Raw genomic sequence first — 18,454 nt, 5'->3', positions numbered from 1 at the left:
TAAAACAGCTTGAGTGTTTTTGAGAGTGCTGACTGTGCTATGTCCTTCCTGTGTCAAACATCAATATGTTTATAGAGGCTGGTGCGAGGTCGCTAAAGAACAGAACATCCTCACTTTTATGTTTCCAGGAATGTCACGAAATTGGAATCTTATCCAGCTGGTTAGCTAGAGACATCTCTTAGTCCTAAGGATAACAGTTAACCAAACTCCAAAGGATTACATCATACACCTCACGTTGGCACCATAGCCATGCAGTGACGCTGACGCTGATCAGCCTGATCTTAACACAAGCTCTTCCCTTCACCCTCTCTCACCCCTTTTAAGAGGTTCAGAGAGCAAGCCGGTGGAGGCGGTGGAGGCCAATGATAGATGAACGAAGAGGGGGATGGAGAAGAAGAGAGGATGAAAAAGGGGATAAGACTTAGGTGGGGCTGATGAGTGAGGGGATAAGTGGACAACGGAACTGGTTGACCACTCCAGGTACAGCCGTGGAAGCTAGGTTTTTGTGTGTGTGCGCGAGCGTCTGTCTGACTCAGGCCTCCTTATGACCCAGAAGATACAGTATTTCTCCCTTTCCCTTTTAAGGGGTCTCCAATGGGTCCTTGCTAAACCATCTGGGAAACACTGTCTTAGCTCCATGGAAAACTCCACTTTTTTTCGTTATTCTGTCACTCACTCCCTTCCCACATCGCCTTAGTTTGCATTCCTTCATCTCAGTCCCTCTTCCTCTCTCCTTCTGTTTTCCCCTCCTCGTATCCCTTGCTCCCCTCCACCCGGGTCCTTACAGGATATAGCTGAACACAGTGTTCTCCTCAACTCTAATGTTTGTCTTCTTAGCTTGGTATTTGCCTGCAGAGTGTTCCTTACACAGAGCCAAGAGAGACTTGTTTTTCTCTCTTTCTCTCGTATTATTCTCTCCTTCCCTCCATTCCTCAAGATTCAAGGAATTTTGCTCATTTTTACGAGCAGGGGTGAAGGAAGCAAAGTGAAGCCCGTATGTCTGATAGTTTAGTTCATTTTATTTTATGAGCAGAATGGGGTGAAGGACGTTAACCTTTTACTGCAGTGGGCAAAATCATGGTCACACAGAGTGTTTCTTGGTAGTCTTAAACAAATCTACTTTGAAACAGAAGTATCCACCTCACACATATGGTTATGGGCTTAAAAAAAAAGAAGACACCTGTACCATGTCAGATATAGAGTTCAAATGTATTCAGTTTGAGTTTGCATCCCAATATTACACTTTATATACATCACAGAAGACTGAAATATAACAAAACCGTTTGACACAGAAACACCGGATTATCGGCGGGTTTTTGGAAAAAATGTATTAATTAATGAATTATTAAACATTCCACCCATGAGGCCAAAGATGGCGCTTTAGGTCATTGGCTGCAGGAAAGGGCTACAGGGTACTTCGGCTGTCCCCATAGGAGACAACCCTTTGAAGAACTGTTGTTGGTTGCAGGTAGAACCCTGTTGTCTTTAGTAATTATGAAAAAGAATAACAACATTCCTCCCATGAAGGCATGAGGTAATTTGACTGCAGGAAAGGGCTACGGGAAGCCCTGTATGATAAAAGTTCTGTTCATTCTATGAATGAAGTGAAGGACTTAAGTTGACCTCCATCTGAAACACTGTCCTGGTTATTTGCATGCTCATGAATGTTGCATTTTCCCTAATGAAACCCAGTGGCGGGTGGTAACTGCAACAAAAGGCCTACAAGTTTAAGAGATGGCATGTTACCCCAGGAAACAGATCGCAGGTGGTAACTGTAAAAAGTCCATACTTTGCCCGAGGAAAACCATTACGGCCAGTAAAGAAACCAGGCGGCTTTATTCACATCACAGGAATTTAGCAAAAAAGTGTCCGCCTATTTGCAAACGTACTTCCTTGTTATTGCACTTTTCGTTTTTCGTGTGTTGCATTTGCATCCAGTAGCGATTAGGAATCACATGATTATGAAGGCATAAATGTATGAAAGTGTTTAAGTAGTTGTGTCCTTGCGATGTACTTATCTATTCATGTTGTGTATTATGTCATGCTTTACGTTCTGTGTGGACGCCAGGAAGAGTAGATGCTGCTTTAGCAGTAGCTTATAGGAGTCCTAATAAAACACTAAGTACATCCCATTCTCCGTAGTAATAATCATTATTGGAAAGGTTCATTTGGGTGTTTAGGGAGTGACCGCAGGCCCTGATTTTAATGCTCCTGAAAAGCACATGGGAACTCAGAGCCACCGCAGCCATGACAAGCAAGCAGGCGGACAGGCGGACGGACAGACTGCTGTAATGATGGTGGTCATTCAAGACTCACTCCAGAATTACAATGTAATAAAACACAAAACAACCGGTAGGAATAGCATGTCATGGTGAAAAGAGCATCACGCAACAACAATGTATTCAATAACAAATACTCAACACACAATCATGTCCACATCTAAATAATCCTGGCCCATACATATTCTAATCCACACGTGCATCATATAGCATCTAGCCTATACACAATTCAGCCCATATACAGCACACCCATAGCCTGGTCCCAGATCTGTTCGTGCTCTCTTGTCAACAATGACCATAGGAGACAAGACAGCACAAACAGATCTGGGATCTGGGTTAGTACACACTCCTATATCTCCCCAAATAAAACTAGGCCTGTATCACCATATTACGTGGGCCCACTCTGTTTTTGTGACATGTTCATATAAATAGCTCTGCTGCTATGATGGTGGAGCTGACAGTCATCTCCAGGGCTGTACTGTGTAGCGTGGGGCAGGGCTGTATCTCGCTGTATCTGCCAGGCTGTCCAGATGGCGGACAGAGATATCCGTGCCATCTGCCAACCCAGAGAAGCACAGCGGCCAGGCAGGATTACCGCCTCACTGGCACACTGATATAGTACAACACCCCACCCCCCCCAGTGTGTGGGTGTGAATGTGTGTGAGAGAGAGGAAGAGAGTGAGGGGGAGAGAGAGAGAGAGAGAGAGAGAGAGAGAGAGAGAGAGAAAGAGAGCTGGAGGGTTGAACATCTTGGAAAGTGTCTGTGAGTGTGAGTGTCTATGTATTGCATTGTCGAGAAGGATTTCATTGGACGGTGTATACCATGTGTATCCTGTACATAAGACTAATAAAACTTGAAACTACGTGAGTAAGATCTAACATACAGAACACCTACAGTGTCTTCACGTACACACACCTCCCATCACAGAGTGATCTGCAGCACATCTGAGTGTGTTAGTGTTAAAGCTGTGGCCCTGGTGATCTGAGGAGAGGAGACCCAGTCTGTTATGTGTGTTGGAGTGAAGCAATAAGAGGATTAACTCTACGCCTCTCTCTCTCTCTGTCTCTCTCCTGGCTTCAGAGAGCTGTGAAAATTCCAACACATCCCCCATTCCATCCAACCTCATCCACAGCCACTTACGTACCCCTCCTCCCTCACTTACCTAAATATGGAGAACTTACCCTCTCTTATCCAAATATGGAGAACTTACCCTCTCTTATCCAAATAATATTAACCAACACACACTTCCACAGCCTTGTCAGAAGTCCAACCAGCCATCCAGAGGCAAAGACCTCCACTGAAGACCCACACACAGTAGGACTTCAAGCATAAACCGAGTCAAACAGCAAAAATAGTGAGGAACCATTTTACATTTACAAGATATTACATTTGCCTCTTTAAGAGAAAACAACTCTTTAACTCAATCAGCAAATATACTGTGCAGTTAAGGACAAACTTATTGAAGACAGATGCTAGGCTGAGTTCGACCATTCCCCATTAATACCCAGTGTCAATTTCCACAGCAGTACTTCCTATCCTCATGCTTTGCTCTCCTCTCATTCTCTCTCTCAGCTTTTGAGTGGGAGAACAGTGACAGGACAGGTGGATGTTTGGTTGAGTGCAGAAGGAGAGGTAGAAGACAGGATGAGTTCATTGGGTGATGGGGTGAGTGTGAGAGATGGGTGGTGAGTTAGTGGGGTGATGGGGTGAGTGTGTGAGATGGGTGGTGAGTTAGTGGGGTGATGGGGTAAGTGTGAGAGATGGATGGTGAGTTAGTGGGATGATGGGGTGAGTGTGAGAGATGGGTGGTGAGTTAATGGGGTGAGTGTGTTAGATGGGTGGTGAGTTAATGTGGTGATGGGGTGAGTGTGTGAGATGGGTGGTAGGTTAGTGGGGTGAGTGTGTGAGATGGGTGGTGTGTTAATGTGGTGATGGAGTGAGTGTGTGAGATGGGTGGTGAGTTAGTGGGTTGAGTGTGTGAGATGGGTGGTGAGTTAATGGGGTGAGTGTGTGAAATGGGTGATGAGTTAATGGGGTGAGTGTGTGAGATGGGTGGTGTTAAGTGTGGTGATGGGGTGAGTGTGTGAGATGGGTGGTAGGTTAGTGGGGTGAGTGTGTGAGATGGGTGGTGTGTTAATGTGGTGATGGGGTGAGTCCTGTGAGATGGGTGGTGAGTTAGTGGGTTGAGTGTGTGAGATGGGTGGTGGGTTAATGTGGTGATGGGGTGAGTGTGTAAGATGGGTGGTGAGTTAATGGGGTGAGTGTGAGAGATGAGTGGTGAGCTAATGGGGTGATGGGGTAAGTGTGTGAGATGGGTGGGGAGCTAAAGGGGTGATGGGGTGAGTGTGAGATGGGTGGTGAGTTAATGGGGTGAGTGTGTGAGATGGGTGGTGAGTTAATGGGGTGATAGGGTGAGTGTGTGAGATGGGTGGTGATTTAATGTGGTGAGTGTGTGAAATGGGTGATTAGTTAATGGGGTGAGTATGTGAGATGGGTGGTGAGTAAGTGGGGTGATGGGGTGAGTGTGTTAGATGGGTGGTGAGTTAATGTGGTGATGGGGTGAGTGTGTGAGATGGGTGGTGAGTTAATGTGGTGATGGGGTGAGTGTGTGAGATGGGTGGTGAGTTAGTGGTTTGAGTGTGTGAGATGGGTGGTGAGTTAATGTGGTGATAGGGTGAGTGTGTAAGATGGGTGGTGAGTTAATGGGGTGATGGGGTGAGTGTGTGAAATGGGTGGTGAGTTAGTGGGGTGGGTGTGTGAGATGAGTGGTGAGTTAGTGGGTTGAGTGTGTGAGATGGGTGGTGAGTTAGTGGGGTGATGGGGTGAGTGTGAGAGATGGGTTGTGAGTTAATGGGGTGACGGGGTGAGTGTGTGAGATGGGTGGTGAGTTAGTGGGGTGATGGGGTGAGTGTGAGAGACGGGTGGTGAGTTAAAGGGGTGAGTGTATGAGATAGGTGATGAGTTAATTGGGTGATGGGGTAAGTGTGTGAGATTGGTGGTAGGTGAGTGTATGCAATAGGTGGTGAGTTAATGGGGTGATGGGGTAAGTGTTGGAGATGGGTGGTGAGCTAATGGGGTAATGGGGTAAGTGTGTGAGATGGGTGGTGAGCTAAAGGGGTGATGGGGTGAGTGTGTGAGATGGGTGGTGAGTTAAAGGGGTGATGGGGTGAGTGTGTGAGATGGGTGGTAGGCTAAAGGGGTGATGGGGTGAGTGTGTGAGATGGTTGGTGAGTTGATGGGGTGAGTGTGTGAGATGGGTGGTGAGTTAAGTGGGTAAGTGTGTCGGGGCTAGATTAAAGGGGAATAACGTGATGAAATCTCCAGCTGTTCCAGCAGTCCATCCCCTGATGCTGAGAGAGAATCAGGGCACAGAGCAGACCCCTGTAGCGCAATAACCCCTACACGGACACACACACAGACTAATAAACGCACACACAGACACATAAAGACACACACAGACTCATTAACGCACACACACAGACTAATTGACATACACACACTCTTTCTCTTTGTCTCTCTCTACAACACCGTGTTATAACACTATTGCTACTCTAGCTTATCTCCCTGACTTGAACCAGCTATTTAAACACTTGTAGAGATCCCAGCGAACCCTGCTGTACCACAAATCAGGGAGGTGAAATGGCCCAAACCACTTCCCACTACCCAGCCTGCAGTGAGGGTTCAGGGGTCATCGTTCTCCAGCACCAGCCGGTTACCATAAATATTGACATTCCTCCAGCAAAAAGAATGGCTGCGGTTGTAGAGTCCACTGACTGGCACTGAGCACCAAAGAGCTCCCAGAGGACAAACGGAATGGAATTGGTGTCACTGACAAATCGCTAATGATTCAGAGCAGAACATTCAGAATCTCCATCTTCTTTACATAGACACAGGGATCAGTTAGTACTGTTTACGGTTTATAACCTGGGATGCTGTGTGTCTTCCACAGACCTGGGTTCAAATACCACTTGAAATCAATTGAAATATTTGACCTGGGCTTGAAGGCGCTTGCCTGGTGCAATGGAGGCAATTATTCTTTAATCATTTGTTTTAGAACATCTCTCTCCATACTGTGTGCATATGCATCCTTCTGATGCTGCAGCCCTGGATGCAATGATGTCTGTCTTTAATCCTAAAGCTAATGTCACTGGGAGAGTGATGGGGTGGGGGTGTGAGCGGGCGTATGAGTGACAGAGATTTACATCATGTCCTCTCTAAGCATTTCAAATACTTCTGCTCTTCTTTCTCCTGCCTCTCTCTCTGTCTCTCTTGCTCTCGTTCTCTCTCCCCCCTTCCCTCCTGGCTCTCACTCCATCCACAAACTCCTTTGAAGAGTTGCCCTGGCACAGTCATAACATTACTAGTGAGAATAGGTTCAGGTTGCCAGATGTTGCCAGGATCCAGCCCCTCTGAGAGCTCCCATGCTGTGAGGATGACTGACATATTGGACCTTCTTATGTCTAGGCCATCGGACAGCCTCATCACACCTGGCGGCCCACTGTTACAGCATCTGACCTCACTTTAGGTTACGTTGATGCAGCCTCATCCGTGATGCAGTCCCGTTTGGCAATTAGCTGGTGTATCCCTATTCATGGTAACACTTTATTTGGATAGCCCTATCTGTAGATGCTTAGTAAACTATCATTAGACGATGCTGTTGACATGTTACTGAGAAACCACAGACGTTTTGTAGAGCATCGACAAATGGACTCTCCAAATAACGTGCTGCCCTTATTCATCAGTCTACCTTTGTAACGAATGGGCGACTATAGAACAGCTGTTGCAGACTGTACAGACTCAGAGGTGGTTATGTGGAGGTATACATTATTCTCTATAGAACGGCCGTTGCAGACTATACAGACTCAGAGGTGGTTATGTGGAAGTATAGATGATTCTCTATAGGACGGTACACATGTAAAGTATACATAGCACACTACTACATTCTACAGACTGCTTCGTGTGTGTCAGCATGAGGTCTAAGGTCAGGTGGCTGAGCACCAGCTGTTGTGTGTGTCTGTGTGTGCGTGCGTGCGTGCATATGACTGTGCGTGTAGGTTTTTGACCTAAATACTGCTCTCGATGATCAACTGGGTGGAAATCTGTTTTAATCATTGTCCTACATCGGATCTGTCTGCCGCTCCATACAGTGGCAAAGCAAGATCAAAACACGACCTCATCACCAGCCCTACATACAATAAGCTCAGCTTTACACTTTAGTGGGTTGTTTCCATGCAGATTCACCCCTCCTTTCAGATCTTAAATTACGATACAGTACTGAATCTGGACATGAGTCCTGTTCAAATACTCTTCAAATGCATCCTTCCTTCAATCAAGTTATCTCATTGACTACCTCTACCAAGGAAGGCTGCATTTTCAGAGTTTTTGAACAGGACCTTAGAGCCCGTATACTGCTGATAGCAGACACTGTGCGCTTCCCAGTAGTCTTAAAGATGCGTTATAAAGGTTTAGTATAATTTCCGCCAGTAGTCTTAAAAGTAGCGCTCACGAGCCTTGTATTTGTGTTTCCCGAAGGCAGAAATGTAATTTATTGGCACATAGACCAGATAGATGCAGTGAAATGTGTTGTTTTACAGGGTCAGCCATTGTGGTACAGCGTCCCTGAAGCAAATTAGGGTTAAGTGCCTTGCTCAAGGGCACATCAACAGATTTCTCACCTTGTCGGCTCAGGTATTTGAACCAGTGACCTTTTGCTTACCGGCCCAATGCTTGCAGCTTTTCTTCTAGTAATCGCAGTCCACAGACAGACATTATTGGAAAATTGTGCACAATTATGTAGAACATCGTACATTTCGAAATAGTTTACGTCCTGACAAATTTCCTGCAATTCGGATGATATGTTACGAATTCCAATTCATACGATATGTTTTGAAGTTGTAAGTGCGTAAGATCCCATTCAATCTGTTTAAGTGGCTTTTTCCTGAGCCACACTGATGTGAAAAATACTAGATAAGTGAAAGCAATAACAAAATCACTGTAAGATAAGTGTTTCACTTATAAAAAAAAATTCTGATTGGTTGTGTCAAGGATGAGGAATCTAGAAAGTGATATTAGAACGTCTCCTTACCTCTTGAGTTGGTCGCCATGTCTGCCACCTTCTGAAAGGCATCTAGAAATGCCACTGTTGCCAGAACTGTGGTCCTACATGTGGACAGGAGGAGGAAACATTCAGCAGTCAGCATTCAACATCTACATTGGCTAGAAACCATCAACAGTCCAGAATGTCAACACAGGACAGTTGGAGTTACCAGTCTACTGAAGAGGGGTTGGATAGGATATTCAATTATAGTCAGTCTCATAGACATAAATACTAAAGAAATGAAGGTCTCACCTGAGTTGGGAGTGCAGTTTAGTAGCCTTGGCACTGAAGTCTTCCCACACTGGATATGAACTCTGGATGAAAAAGGAAGCAAATGTTAGTTAACACCTTTTGCACCGCAACGCGCACACACACACACACACACACACACACACACACACACACACACACACACACACACACACTTTGTTCCAGTTGGCCAGCACTTTGGAGCACTTTCTGTGCTCAGCATTTTGATATGACTCATTTGTATGACTCAGAACAACATAATACATTATCATCCTATCAAGTTTGCATATTCTCTCTTACCTAACAAAGCTGAAGACTGAATGAAACGTGCCCAACATGGATGCATAACTCTGAAAGGTAGCTTCTCCCCCAAGGGTAAGTCTTGAAGTCAACACAGCATGTCTAAAGAACAAACTCCTGCTGATACATGTATTTTAAAAGGCCATTTAACTACGTTGCTACAACGTTCCCAGACTGTGTAGCGTCTCTGCTCCTGTGGGGTGTTGCAGGGCGGGCTGGGGTGTATGTGGAGGGGGGAAGGGGGAAATTGGGGGGGACAGAACAGGTTGCATGCCGGCTCTTTAAAGGCCCAATGCAGTCAAAAATGTGATTTGTCTGTGTTTTATATACATTTCCAAACTATGGAGTTGGAATAATACTGTGAAATTGTGATAATGCCATTTTAGTGTAAGAGTTGTTTGGTGGGATGGAGTTTTGGCCTGCCTGGCAGGCAGTAAATTAGTTAATAGACCAATAGGAAAGAGAGTTCCAAACCTCTTTGCCAATAACAGATAGTTTTCAGTTTTCCCCAGAGAGAGGGGGACACAGCCTGACTGCATATTCACAATCTTCCCTTGCAGAGAAGTGAGAAGACAGCAGAGAAAGGAGAAAATAGGCAAAAAAGCACCCCAGATCATTCACGCTCATCCTGTTTCTCTCCTCATGTCCTCCCAAGAAATAAAGGTTAAACAAAAAGAAAAAAGAAGAGATTCCATGTTTTCCAGATCTTTCTATGAGAAAATTAACTCCTCACAAAGTGATCTGGTTTCACCATAAAGGCTATCACATTCACTGTTAAAATGTTTTCCCCATGCTTCACCATTCTCCCTGTCTGTCTTCACTGGGCTGCAACAGGTGGCTAATCAGCTTTTCAGCCCTGCGCCTCCCGGCGACAACAGAGGAGGCTGAGAAGAGGCTGAGAGGAGGTTGAGCCAGGACAGCTGAGGGAGCAGGGGGAATGCAGGGTTAAGAGAGCCACGCAGTGCAGTGAAGGAAGACACACACACATATGCGTGAACGCATCAACACACATACAGAGCTCCTAATATCCAGGCAGACCCTTCCTTCCTCAGTTAATGAATTCATCTGAAGAGAGCAGGGATGGCTGTTATATAACTGCATCAGATGCTGGCTGGTCTGTGTCATGTTGCGCTGTTAGATATAGAGGAGTTAGTGATACACGCTGAACTCTCAGCAGGCTGCAACACTGACAGTGTGTGCCTAGCCTAAATAGCTGGGTTAGTCATAGAGACATGGGGCTAATTCTCTCCTTGGCTTGCCAGGACAGAGGCCAAGCATTAGGCACCTGGGTAATATCCGTTAGGTACCAAATGGAAGAAAACTGACTGAAACCGGGAGGGTTTACTTGGACTTTTTCAATAAGAAAGGCTCATTTCCATTTTTCCATTGCAGCGCTTGAAAACGTTTTTCATTGCATGCCCTAGCGCAGGGGTATTCAAATCTTACCCTACGAGGTCCGGATTACTGCTGGTTTTCTGTTCTACCTGATAATTAATTGCACCCACCTGGTGTCCAAGGTTTAAATCAGTCCCTGATTAGAAGGAAGGAATGAAAAAAATACAGTGGAACTGGCTTCAAGGTCCAGACTTGAATTTGAAGGCCCTAGTGAATAAGACCCAGTTGTGCTGACTGCTGAGTGAAGTTTTATGAATCTTGACCCACCGCTGTGTTAAAGAAGCAGTGCGGCTTGGTTGGGTGTGTATCGGAGGACGCATGACTTTCAACCTTCGTCTCTCCCGAGCCCGTACGGGAGTTGTAGCGATGAGACAAGATAGTAGCTACTACAACAATTGGATTCCACGAAATTGGGGAGAAAAAGGGGTAAAATTTAAATAAATAAATAAATAAATGAAATGAGCATTAAGGACTGAAGTTTGAACAAGACTTTATAGAAGCAGAGCTTCAAGCCTAGAGAGAGGAAAGACATAATCATTCTATATCATTCTACTTTGTATATATACAGTTTAGATCTAGTTTATAACCAGGGCCCAGAGTTCTTCCTGGTCAGATCATATGACACTTTCTATATTTATGTAGTTTATAACTAGGGCCCAGAGTTTATCAGATTATGTGGTCAGGAAACTCCTAGTCCTATTTATGGCAGAGCCGGGACGAATGTGACACGGGGTGAAAGTAACACGCCCGTTTTCTCAGATAACACAGAAGCTAGAATGACGTAGTGAAGTCAGCACATTCCTAATGTGGAGGACGACCCTCCCTGCAACAAAAAGAAACAGCCCAGTCTGACCACGCTTTGCCGAGTAATCAACAAAAAGTGGTTTTGAGCGACGTAAGTATAGAAAAAAAAACAGACCCGGAAATATCTGTTGGTTGTAGAGTTGTGTTAAGTTGTTAAGGTTCCGAACATATATCATTTTCTGAACCCATCTAGTGACTAAATGACAGCATAGGTTCCAAGTACCATGCTAGCTAGTCTTGTTGTTAGCCTGGGAGAAGTGACAGGAGAGATGGGTGGGATGGAAGTAACACAATGTAAATTGATGACATGGAATAAAATAAAACATTTAAGCACAGGCCATTGTCTCTTCTAGTTCATATTGCATTTTATATTGTCATCAAAATATCAACAAGTGACTGAATGTTTGAAAATGATATGACATAATTAGAATTACGCCTTAATCAATCGACTTGATGGATCAGCTCACATAAGGTTTTATCGACAGGTTAATAGTTAAATATACACTATATATACAAATGTATGTGGACAGCCCTTAAAATGTGTGGATTTGGCTATTTTAGCTACAGCCCTTGCTGACAGGTTTATAACATCAAGAACACAGCCATGCAATCTCCATAGGAAAGCATTGGCAGTAGAATGGCCTTACTTAAGAGCTCAGTGACTTTCAACGTGGCACAGTCATAGCTTACCATCTTTCCAACAAGTCAGTTTGTCAAATGTATGCCCTGCTGGAGCTGTCCCGGTAAGCTGTAAGTGCTGTTATTGTGAAGTGGAAACGTCTAGGTGGAACAACGGCTGTTTTTCATGTTTTGGGCTAGGCCCCTTATTTCCAGTGAGGAAATGTTAGCGCTACAGTATACAATGACATTCTAGACAATTCTGTGCTTCCAAATTTGTGGCTACGGTTTGGGGAATTCCCTTTCCTGTTTAAGCATGACAATGCCCTCATGCACAAAGCGAGGGGGCATACAGAAATGATTTGTTGAGATCAGTGTGTAAGAACTTGACTGGCCTGAACAGAGCCCAGACCTCAACCCCATTTAACACCTCTGGGATGAATTGGAACGCCGACTGCTAGCCAGGCCTAATTGTCCAACATCAGTGCCCACCTCAAAAATGCTATTGTTGCAGAATGGAAGCAAGTTCCCGCAGTAATGCTCCAACATCTAGTGGAAATCCTTCCCAGAAGAGTGGAGGCTGTTATAGCAGCAAAGGCGGGACCAACTCCATATTAATGCCCATGATTTTGGAATGAGATGTTCAATAAGCAGGTGTCCACATACTTTTGGTAATCAACCCCGCCATGTGCAATTGGGTCCTTGACTTCCTGATGGGCCACCCCCAGGATGGTGAAGGTAGGAAACAACATCTCCACTTCGCTGACCCTCAACACTGGGGCCCAACAAGGGTGCATGCTCAGCCCCCTCCTGTACTCCCTATTCACCCATGACGGCGTGGCAATGCACACCTACCACTCAATCATCAAGTTTATAGAGGACACAGCCGTAGTGGGCTTGATTACCAACAACAACGAGACAGCCTACAGGGAGGAGGTGAGGGCACTCGGAGTGTGGTGTCAGGAAAACAACCTCTCACTCAACGTCAACAAAACAAAGGAGATGATCGTGGACTTCAGGAAACAGCAGAGGGAGCACCCCCTATCCACATCGAAGGGACAGTAGAGGAGAAGGTGGAAAGTTTTAAGTTCCTCTGTGTACACATCACAGACAAACTGAAATGGTCCACCCACACAGACAGTGTGGTGAAGAAGGCGCAACAGCACCTCTTCAACCTCAGGAGGCTGAAGAAATTTGGCTTGTCACCTAAAACCCTCACAGACTTTTACAGATGCACAATCGAGAGCATCTTGTTGGGCTGTATCCCAGCCAAGTACGGCAACTGCACAGCCCTCAACCCGCAGGGCTCTCCAGAGGGTGGTGCAGTCTGCACAATGCATCACCGGGGGCAAGCTACCTGCCCTCCGAGACACCTACAGCATCTGATGTCACAGGAAGGCTAAAAAGATCATCAAGGACAACAACCCCCTGAGCCACTGCCTGTTTGACCCGCTACCATCCAGAAGGCATCCAAGCTGGGACCAAGAGACTGAAAAACAGCTTCTATCTCAAGGCCAACAGACTGCTAAACAGCAATCACTAACTCAGAGAGGCTGCTGCCTACATAGAGACTCTTATCACTGGCCACTTTAAGCAATGCCACTTTAATAAAGTTAACATATCTTACATTACTCATCTCATATGTATATACTGTACCTTATACCATCTATTGCATCTTGCCTATGCCGCTCAGCCATCGCTCATCCGTATATTTATATGTACATATTCTTATTCCATCCCTTTAGATTTGTGTGTGTTAGGTAGTTGTTGGGGAATTGTTAGAATACGTGTTAGATATTACTGCACTGTTGGAAATAGAAACACAAGTATTTCGCTACACTCACATTTAAATCTGCTAACCATGTGTATGTGACCATTAACATCTGCTAACCATGTGTATGTGACCATTAACATCTGCTAACCATGTGTATGTGACAAATCACATGTTGATTTGATTAGTATATCTTCATGATTCTGGTGGCCAATTACATGGAAATGTGATGAGCATGATGAGTTTGCCCTTTGTGAAGGGCATACAGACATGTATTCTATCACGTATGACAAGAACAGCTGGAGCGCACCTGATTGGAAGGGCTAAGCATGAATAGTCAGTGAAAATTGTGAAAAACACCTCCTACTACATCCCCATTCAGGTAAGATGATACAATTATGGTTAATAAAGCTATTATGTCATCCATTTTCGTTTGACTAATATTGTACGGCAAAATATTGTGGTGGCGCAACATTGTGATGTTGACGCATGGTTAATTTTCATAAATTATAAACCTATAGCATAAATTATTCAAATCGACACAAACATGAAATTATGGCCGATAGTACATTTGTTGAATGTAATAAGCATTACAAACCAGAAACATGGAGATAAGACAGATTTTGTGCACTCGCCAGCTGTTACTTTCGCCCCAATGCTCTTTTACTCCCGCACTACCAACAGGTACATAAATAACGGAGCAGTAGTTATGTTCTCTGTCTATTTCATTGCAACTAGTTTATCTTAGAAATGAAATGACAGTTGCTAATGATAGAGGATATATATACGTGTTTTGTCATAAAATATGGAGTCTCTAGCTGTAACGATCTCTGAGTAATTAGGGAAAAAGCTACAAATGTTACCTTCGTCCTGGTTTTCCCCTAGCCTATCCTCGTAGAACAATGTCACCCGACAATTCTTGGCAGCGACCCAACTTGTCTTCCTCCACGGCTGATGACCATGCCTGTTCATACTTTCCATCTTTTGTACAACAGACCAAACCAGGCCACGGCCTCAACCGATTGGCACTTGTCCAGCTTGGCTGCCCATTCCCCAAAACCCCCATCGTCTAAATATAAAGAGAGACATCACAATCTTTGGTGGTGGACACTGGCCAGTGGCCATATGGTGTCCGTGAGCCAGACCACAGCCAACAGGGACCAGGGCCTAGTGGCCATAATGGTCAAGTGATTTGACACATGATGTCTTTGTCAAAGAGGTGCCTTCCTGGATGAGAAGGGGTCGCCAAATTTGATAAATCAACCCCTCTCTCCATCATTGGCCTGACGTTAGACACAGGAAAATGTGTAGGCACACAGGCACACACTAAAAACATGTAATGGGTTATGTGATCAATGTATACATCATGCTTTATATGTCCACATCCCAGCTGTTGAGGCGATATAAAGGTTGTTTGTCATGTTTGTCAGATTAGGTTAGTGAGCTGTCATACATCCATCAAGACATCCATAATAACTGTGGTTATAACAGTGACTGATTAGGAGGTGGGTCAATGGGAACCCAGGCTTTTTTTATTCAGACATTATTCTGTTATTATTTGGTTAAAGATAACAATAGTATAACATACATTTTGCATAACAAAGTATAGCCTATAGCCTACAAATATTAACTCATAAAAAAAATAAACAGCCTGATTCTATTCAAGGACATACATGTTGGTCGTCACCAGAATAGCTGCCCCCTACAAACCTGCCCACTCTAGGCAAATAACACAAAGGAAAAATATGTATCACAATTTATGCTATTGCATAGCCAGTGAGGGGGTAGGGAATAGGAGAGGAAACAAAGGCAGTAAATTGCGTCTGATCATCAATGCAATAGCTCGGTAAAACCTGTCGACATTAATCGAGCTCTGGTACCTTCATGTCGTTGACGATAGCTTGGAATAATCCACCCAACGCTCCGCACTCCTTTTCTACCGACTCCATAATCACAGTAGTCTCTCAACGATGACTGAATACGATCAATTAAATGTCCAGAAGCGCAAAATATTCAAACATCAGAACCCCGATCTTTTCACTCGCCCTTCGTTGTCCTTTCCCATCCAAGCCAGACGCAGAGGATGCGAAACCCCCGGCTAGAGGGCAGACAAAAAGAAATCGGCTACTCAATGGCACCGGACTTTTGACGCTCGGTGGTGACTCTCTCTGCTCGGACGAGAGTGATGGAGAGGAGGCGAAATCCTTGTTCCAATTCCCTCCAGTCTACAAACTGCGAAAAGAAGAGCAGGCTGAGTTTGAGTCAACGTCGATCTTCATCTTTGGTTGATTTCACGGGGAAATGTGGAAATCACCAGTCCGGGGACCACGAGAGTCAGTCGTTCAGTCACAGCTCTGGAAACGGGGGCGCGCTCTGTTAGAAAGGAACAGATGTCTTGAAGCGGAGGTTCTGTAGTTCGATCCATAGGAATTGAAGGGGGCCGGTCAGTGTTTTTGTCACATGCAGCGTGGAGGGAGGGACACCCCCGATTCAAACAAAAGTGAGTCCGTATTCTCATTCAAGCATACTCTGAAGAGAAAAACAAAGGATATCCCCAGCTCCAAATGTGCTTTCAGCATGCACGCGCCTGTTCATCATTGACTGTATCAATCCCGAGTTTTTGTTGCAAAGCAACAATGGATCCAACACAACATCTAGACCCCACCATGCACATATGCTGCTGAATATGTTATTTTAAGCAAACATGTCATTTCAAGTTAAAGGAACCTTAATGTTTTTCTTTAGTACATACACTAGCGGTATTAATTACATTGCATAGCAACAAAATTGACCGTTGTTGTTTGAAATATGAACTGTTCTTTATTCCACATGTGACAACAATAAAAGGTATCTGAAATCCCAACATTTTTTGTAAATTGTCTACTGTGCAGAAGATTATGTTTTTTTCAGTTGCATGTAACTTTTTATTTAGACATTTTTTGGAAGTCCATACCGGCCATTACGGCAGTAAATGATGATAGTTGCTAATTGGTGAGTAAAGAACGTATTTTGACCTGATTAAACTTGAAAAGCTAGTAAATGGCATGTTGAATGACTGCTTCTTGGGCTTAAAGGAGAATCGCCATATCACCGTCTCCTGTAAAGCCAGATTCTGGTTCAGTGTTTCCCCAACCACGTGGGCAGCCATGATGAGTCTGTCAGAGGCCTGTATGTGGGCCTGCAGCCCAGTCAGTCTGAAGTACAGACCTCGCTCAGCCTCTTGGCATCCTCAGCATTAAAAAAATATATATACAGAAAATATCCCGACACTGAAACCACCTCCCTCCCTCCTCCACCACCAACCCACAAATGCATGTGTGTCTGCACGATTTTCCCTTATTACCTAATTCAGTGAATGATGGCTTTAGTAAGGGGGGAAAACGCCAACTCTTCTGTTTATACTCACTTTCCGTAAGACTGTAAGGCTGTATGACGGAAATCAATTATCCACTCTCAATGTGTCAAGCTTGAGACTTTGAAGATCTTGAAAGCTTACATAACTTAAGTGTAGCCCTTTACACTTCTACCCGTATACGAGTTAAACATTGGAGACTGATAAGCGGCTAAATTGGAACGCAGAGGCTGGACAGTACCACGCTATACATGACGTCAGAGCACTGTCTCTGTGCTTCACGGCGCTGTATGGGTTTTGACTGTATGGGTTTTGACTGACAGCTGTTCTAAACTTGAACACCGTGCGGAAAAAAGTTGCCTCCATCCCTCCCGCTAATTGGCCAACTTTTGCAAATGTTTTGTTGTCCGAGTGAGGGAAATTCTGGAAATTACGAGAACTCAATGTATTGTAAAAGACGAGATGTTGATGATTATAATACATATAATGTTGATGTCATACAAGCAAGCCGAACACCCTTGAGTCCAAATGTGCACTTCACATTTCCATATCATAAAACTCATATAATATACAATGTCAACGTTGATGATCACTATGCTTGATGTACAGTTAGTTACAAGATGACATGGCGCGGTACTTTGGGTTGTCCAGAACAGAATGAGCCTGTTTATTGTATTGTGAAGAAAATTTGGCACAGACCACGCATCTGAATGCACTCATTACTCCATTCTATGCACAGCAAAATAATGTCTGGCTCGGCTATTTACCTTTCTAACAGCAGTGCGCTTGCGCTGCGGTCGGAGGGTTGGCGGTATTTGAGGTGTCTTTAAAAACAAGCGCAAAAGTTACAATTTCATGCAGCGCCAATGGGAAGTTTTAAGACCCACAAAAAGCAATGATTCAATTTACAGAAGTCTAGCATTTGTATAGACGCGCAAATATTATTCGTAAATACATTTAGGCATAAGTGTGCATACAGTGCCATGGAACGCGAGAAGCGATTTATGATATCATGTTTCTGACCCCAAACAGATTGGTTTCTATTTTATATCAAGCCCTCCATAGGCTACCCTTACCCATACCTACAGTGCCTTCAGAAAGTATTCACACCCCTTGACTTTTTCCACATTTTGTTGTGTTACAGCCTGAATTTAACATGGATTAAATTGAGATTGTTTTGTTACTGGCCTACACACAATACCATATAATGTAAAAGTGGAGTTATGCTTTTCAAAATGTTTACAAATTAATAAAAAATGAAAAGCTGAAAATTTGTCTTGGAACAATAAGTATTCAACCCATTTGTTACGGCAAGCCTAAATAAGTTCAGGAGTAAAAATGATCTTACAAGTCACATAATAAGTTGCATGGACTAACTCTGTGTTCAATAATAGTGTTTAACATTATTTTTGAATGACTACCTCCTCTCTGTACCCCACACATACAATTATCTGTAAAGTCCCTCAGTCAAGCAGTGAATTTCAAACACAGATTCAACCACAAAGACCAGAGAGGTTTTCCAATGCCTCGTAAAGGGCACTTATTGGTAGATGGGTAAAAATAAAAAAGATGACATTGAATATCCCTT

At 44.2% G+C, this 18,454-nt stretch overlaps 1 protein-coding gene across 3 annotated transcripts in view; it reads right to left on the bottom strand.

The window, feature by feature from the left end:
- Window positions 1-16,152, bottom strand: part of mtss1la (MTSS I-BAR domain containing 2a) — a 45,222-nt gene extending 29,070 nt beyond the window's left edge. For 2 of the 3 annotated variants that reach the window (XM_021601399.3, XM_090231093.1), the window contains exons 1-3: window positions 15,395-16,152; window positions 8,630-8,691; window positions 8,366-8,439 (exon numbers count right to left, since the gene is read on the bottom strand). In XM_021601399.3, the coding sequence (XP_021457074.2) occupies window positions 8,366-8,439; window positions 8,630-8,691; window positions 15,395-15,463 (205 nt within the window). In that variant the 5' untranslated portion in view covers window positions 15,464-16,152. The remainder of the gene's footprint in view (window positions 1-8,365; window positions 8,440-8,629; window positions 8,692-15,394) is intronic. The other variant, XM_090231096.1, reaches the window with a different exon arrangement.
- Window positions 16,153-18,454: the final 2,302 nt, after the last annotated feature.

This window comes from Oncorhynchus mykiss, chromosome 1 (assembly GCF_057628025.1).
Source record: "Oncorhynchus mykiss isolate SJ-2025 chromosome 1, ASM5762802v1, whole genome shotgun sequence".
NCBI classification, from domain to species: domain Eukaryota; kingdom Metazoa; phylum Chordata; class Actinopteri; order Salmoniformes; family Salmonidae; genus Oncorhynchus; species Oncorhynchus mykiss.
Note: the sequence above shows the minus strand (reverse complement) of the source record. Positions and strands in the feature narration are given on the sequence as shown.